The sequence below is a fragment of the Grus americana genome, unplaced genomic scaffold (genome assembly GCF_028858705.1).
Source record: "Grus americana isolate bGruAme1 unplaced genomic scaffold, bGruAme1.mat H_40, whole genome shotgun sequence".
NCBI classification, from domain to species: Eukaryota; Metazoa; Chordata; class Aves; order Gruiformes; family Gruidae; genus Grus; species Grus americana.
The window spans coordinates 58,444-64,443 of NW_026561361.1; the positions used below are offsets into that span (position 1 = coordinate 58,444).

Below are 6,000 nucleotides of genomic sequence, written 5' to 3' on the forward strand. Positions count from 1 at the left end.
GTGAAGATTATCTTAGTACATAACTAGTGCTAGAAACTTGAAAACTAGTCCAAGAGGTTATCATTGCAGGTGTTCTACCAGCTACAGAGCTTGCTGCCACCACCAGCAGAAATACATAAGCAGTTTCTTTCTCTATATCAAGTCTTTTGGTAGCCAGAAATCTTTCATTAGCAGCAGAGGTTATTAACATGAGCAAAATTCTCATAGCCAACTCAGAAGCTCAGACAGCTAAAACACCAACTCTAAGACCATATAGAACAAGTCAGATCCTACAGTATTCTCCCATTTAGAACAGGGCCCACTGTTCCAAAAATGTTTCCACACTTTTCTACACAAGAATTAATCCTGTTCAACACAGTTGCATAATGTATAAAAGGGATGGAGCACCTCTCCTATGAGGACAGGCTGAGGGAGTTGGGATTGTTCAGCCTGGAGAAAAGGGGACTCCAGGGAGATCTAATTGCAGCTTACCAGTACCTGAAGGGGCCTACAGGAAAGATGGTGAGGGACTGTTTATGAGGGCATGTAGTGACAGGACAAGGGGTAATGGGTTGAAGCTGAAGGAGGGTCGATTTAGATCAGATATTAGAAAGAAATTTTTTACTGTTAAGAGTGGTGAGGCACTGGAACAGGTTGCCCAGAGAGGTTGTGGATGCCCCCTCCCCGGAGGTGTTTAAGACCAGGTTGGATGGGGCTTTGGGCAACGTGGTCTAGTGGAGGGTGTCCCTGCCCGCAGCAGGGGGGTTGGAACTAGATGATCTTTAAGGTCCCTTCCAACCCAAACCATTCTATGATTCTATAAAAAGCTAGATCAGTTTCTTTGGTACATATTAAGGAATTCAGCTGTCTAACATTAAAGGTCTAAATAGGAACAAGGAGAAGGAAAAATAATTATTATAGCTCTATATACAATTAGAGCTTCCACTTAAGCAAGAACACTTCTCACCCAACCAAAACAGAGTATCTGTAACCAAAAAGTATATGCCATAAAATAACAAATCTGTCCTGCCAGGGGACGTTTTTCCTAAAGATTTACCTTTGGGTACTTATTCCTTCATTAAAGTGAGTCTCTCCAACAGTAAGGAAATCTAAAACATTAAAGTGCTTCAGTTGTTACTTATCAGTGTAGACCTTTTCAATGCAGAGTGATGATTAAGCTCAAGCCAAGAAACAAAATTCAGTGAAACAGGTTTTCAACTACTCTTCTGTTCTAGATCTCCTTCATATGGAGCCCTTTGCTTTTTATTATTATCATATGTCCTTTTCTAATTTCTTCTCACCATGAAGAACACAGTAATTTTAGTAGAGCATGTGTAAAGACACCTGCTTTGTGGAACTCTCCTAGCAGGGCTGCGGTGAGAACATGCAGCAGAACATAGGCTCCTGGGCAGAAACTGTGACACTGCTTGCTCCTCCAGAGGGAATGGCAAAGCTGCAGGAGCCTTTTCAGCACTTTTTAATCAAGGTTCTTGTCTGGGGTTCTAACTAGTAGCCAGCTGCAGCAGGGAATTCCCATTGCTCTGTGGCACTCCAATTTATGCACTGGAATCTGTGGGTATCCTCATAGTTTTACTATCTACTTCCTCTTGCAACAGCACTGAACCGGAATGTCCCCCCATCTCCAACCAGCATGCCTCTGAAGGAAAGATATGGTGTGTTTGCATGCATGAAACTAGGAAGAAAGTTAGTGACTGCCCTACCCTCTCATTCCTTAGCCCTCTGCATTCATTGGAGGGGGGGGGGGTGTCAGATCCCCAACCTTCCAGAAATCCAAGCTCATTCCTAGGACAGCTTTTGACTGCTGCGGTCATGTTCTGTTCCTTCTGCAAACACCCACCACTTTCCTGTGCTAGTAGTTGTCATTACTGCCACCAACAGTTCTCTGCTGTGAATGGAGCAAGTTCACAATGGTCAAGGCATTACACTCAAAAAGCAGGTGAGCTACACTTCTGAACTAGAAAGACAAAGGTCACGATTTGTTGTCCAGATGGGGAAAAACAGGGCTTAGTGACACAATCTACTCTGAAGGAGTACTGCTCAAATGCACCACACAGTAGGAGATGGAAAAGCCAGTCCAGTCAAGCTCCCAGTCTATCACTTTGGGGTCAAGGACGGGAAACAGCACAACCTGGCTTGTCACACAACTCCAGATCTCATGCCAGCAGAGAGAAAGAGGAACACAGGAAGAGAATATGAATAGAAAGTAAAGCCCAATTATCTTTTTCCAGAAGGCAACATCCTTCAGACAGACATTTTCCAAGTCTAGTCAGTTGACAGCTTCCACAGCGTTCTTTAGACCTACAAGAGTAGAAGAGATCAAGCAATTGCATAACACAGCAGAAGCTTTTTAGAGTCTGTCAAGTGAGGAAACAAGTCACACAGCAGCCTTGAGCTTCCAAGTTATTTCTAGGACACCCAAGATATTAGACTTACTATGGGTCTTCACTTGGGACAGTTGTTATTAACTGTCAGTGGGCCACAGCATATGTACAAAAGCCAGATGTTTCCTACAGGTCACTGACGCTTCCCAAGTCTAATGGATTCATGTCACTGCTCATAGTTTTACTATAACAGAAGATAGCAAGCAATATCTTGTTGCACAAACAGCATCTTTTGAGAGCCATAAGTACCTCAGCAGGCCAGTAGATACTATGTGCACTTGTAATTTACACTGGTATTCAAATAATCATCTTCAACTAACTCACTTCATCCAAAAGTTTGATCCCTTATTGGCACAAGAGATGTAAATACACCTGTTTCTCTTCAATACCCTTAGTTTTTCATCATTTTCTGCAAGAAGTAGCAATCCATACTCCTCTATCTATGTATTCAGTGACAGTGCTGGCTGCCTAGCCTAGCAGCAACACTACAGTAGTAAGAGAAATGCAAGGTGGAAGATCAAGAACTTGCTTCAAGCATTACTGATGCTCATGTAAACTGATTGAGTAGGATTAAGAACTGCTTTAAAAGCATTTCAGTTTGCAAATATTGTAGTTCTTGTGCTTACAAGTGAAAGGGTAAATATGACACCTACCAATCAAACATGTACAGGATCAGACCCCAGAAGCACGACAGTGACCCTCCCCCCCCACCACCCCGGGAGGGTTCCTGACAGGAATACACTCTTGATCACAAGTCAGCATGAAAAACACTGGTGTAACCTGGTAATCATCACTAAAAAATGAATAGTAAAGAATTTTCTTGTGTACATTGGAATCTGAAGTATAGCATCTTTATACTAACGATAACTTTACTAGCAATGTCTAACCACTAGAAGAGATGAAGTCAGGGGCTTATATTGATCAACATGGTTGCAAATGAGTATACCAAACTGCATCTTCACATTCACTTAAGCACGACACTTAGAAGGCTGAGAAGACAGGCTTCATGAATTAAACATCCTGGAAGTTCACAGCATTCTATTTAAGAGCTCATAAGTTAAAACTAAGAAGTTAAAACTTTACGGCACATCTTTCTACGGAACTGTAGACACTGGTGCTCACAGCTGATATTCTTCCCTAGTCATGAAGGGGAAAAAACAGCAAAGTCAGTTCATTCCAAGCAAAAAGTAAATCAGTAGTCCTTTGTATTTGGTTTTCCACTCTCCTGAAGTAGTTCCCTTTCCAAAGATGACACAGCACAGAGCAATTAATCTGCCTTGTACAGTATATAAAAATGGTATATATGGAAACTGTTTGATAGACAGGCTTATTGTGCAGTTATGCTCTGCCATCAGCATTTATTTTCTTCTGTTTCAATTGTTCTTCATTAAAGCATTTAGATACCAGTGCTGAAGGACCCTAGTCATCCAGCCAGACTCTTACGTATCACCTCAAAGCTCCTATTTGGCACCACTCCAATTTTGAGGTTTATGCTTGATACCAGGTAATACAGATATATGCATATGTACCCCTATATTTCCCCATCCTTTAAAACAAGTCTCCAAGACTTTATGGCACACCCTAGTTCTGATCTGCCACGCACTAACAGTTGCTGTTACACATCTGGCCATAAAAGAGGCTACACAGCACAGCTGAACACAAGGACACCAGTGCAGCCAGTACACTTTCCATAGCTCTGAGAAGCATTTAATAGCCATCATGGTCAAACAGTACTTCTATTAAAAAAACTAGAACACTGCACTAAAGTCCCTTATTGTTATATTTCAGCTGAGTAAGGATCGCAAAGACTCCTGGTCTTGCCTAACCATGGTGTAAGTTAATTAGGTACTACTTTTCATAGCATTTCAGACTGATGGGTCAAGAATGCACGTGGTCAATACATCCAACACGCCTGCAGAGAGATCAAGATTTTCCACTTACCCAAAGCTGGGCTTTTATTGCAGCATTGGCTGAAGAACAGCTACTGTTTTGCAGCTTTGTAATTGAAAGCTCTCATGCTACTCCGGAGTGGTGCTGCAGTGGTAACATTAGCTCACTGGGAGGACCATATTTAGAAAAGATGTTGGGTTCTCCCCCAGAGCAATGTAATAGTTTGGTAAGTGAAATTAACAGCCCCAGCAAGAGTCAAACATTGTCAGATTAAAAAAACAGAGCTAGACTCCTACAGGGAAAAGTCTGGGCTGAAGGCATCTAGCTTTATTGCAGGGATTCATTTAATCCCTACTTGGGAAACATAAAAAAAGAAAAGTCCTAAAGCTACGTGCTGGGAACAGGGGCTACATTAAACACAAGATGAGCAATATAAAAATACAGCCTGCCAACCTCCCCCCACCCCTTTTTTTCTGCAATAAATACCAACAAGTTAATACCGATGGATATACTTCGCGCATTCAGCCGGTACCCGGCTTTTAACGAGCGGGGAGGCCCTTGCGAGGGTCTGCGCCCGCGGGGAGCCGGGAGGAGCTGCGGGGCGGGGGGGGACGGGGGGACCGGGGCTCCCCAGCGGCGAGCGCCGGGGCTTCACCTGGGGCGCTGACAGGGCGCGGGGGCAGCGGGCCGGGGCAGGGCAACCTGCTGCGGCGGGGCGGGCGGGAGAAGGGAAGCCCCGCCGCCGGGGCGACGGCTCACTTACCCGGGGTCCCGTGGCTCGGTGGCCGCGACCTTGAGGCAGATGCATCAGCACCACCAGCAGGAACAGACGAGCCCCCGCGCTGCGCCAGGCCCGCGGCACCATCGTCCCTCGCGGGGGCAGCGGCGGGGTGGTGGGGCTCTGCAGCCACCGGAGGCAGCTCTCCCGGGCAGCCGTCTCTGAGCCCAGCAGCAGCCTGTCCGTTGGCGGCCGGTGACCCGGAGCCGCTCTGCCTCCTCCCTCGGCGGCAGGTTACGCGCCTCGGCCATGGGGATGCCCGTTATAAAGCCGCTGGGGGGCGGGGCCGGGCGACACTGACTGTGGCGCGGACCTATCGCAGCGCGGCTGCCGCCGGCTGCAGCCAATGGCGGGTCGGCAGGGCCCTCCGCCCCGCCGCCGCTCCCGGGCGTGAGGCGGCCGGCGCAGGTTGGCCCCGGGCGGCGCGGTGCTGCCGGCGGCCCGGCGAGGGGCGTGCACCTTCCACGTGCCGGCGGCACCTGGAGCGGCCGCCGCGCCGTCAGCGGCGGGCGGGGTGCGCGGGTGGCCGGCAGCCCCGGCGGGGGGCGGGAGGCGGGAGGCGACCAGCCCAGCCAGCGCGGCTGGCACTCGCCCCCTCCGCCCGCCCAAAAGCCCTGCTGGGCATCCCCGGCCCCAACCCCGCGGCCGTGGCAGTGACAGCTGAGCCCTGCGGTCGGGTCGGGCCAACGAGCAAATGAATTTGGCGTAGGAAATTACCTCATGGTCCGTATACTGCTTTCCTTTGGTTCGGCGCTCTCGGGCCAAGGCTGCTGTAGAAACAAGTTCGTGCGTCAGGGAATGTAGGTCCTGTTGTCACCTCCATGCCAGGGCTCAAAGCATGGCTGACCCACAACCACGGGGGCTACCCGTCCCTGGAGATCTTCCCCTGCTTGCCCAAGTGCAAATGCAGCCCCTCAGCCCATTGCTCTGCATCGCCCAGCAAAGCCTGGA

The 6,000-nt window shown here is 48.4% G+C and overlaps 1 protein-coding gene across 1 annotated transcript in view; it reads right to left on the minus strand.

Annotated features, from left to right (window-relative positions):
* The window catches only part of LOC129200311 (SPARC-related modular calcium-binding protein 1-like), a gene marked incomplete at its 3' end in the record, with an annotated part of 56,265 nt that extends 50,973 nt beyond the window's left edge, over positions 1–5,292 (minus strand). The window contains exon 1 of the mRNA XM_054811634.1: positions 5,035–5,292. Within this exon, the coding sequence (XP_054667609.1) occupies positions 5,035–5,136 (102 nt within the window). The remainder of the gene's footprint in view (positions 1–5,034) is intronic.
* Positions 5,293–6,000: the final 708 nt, after the last annotated feature.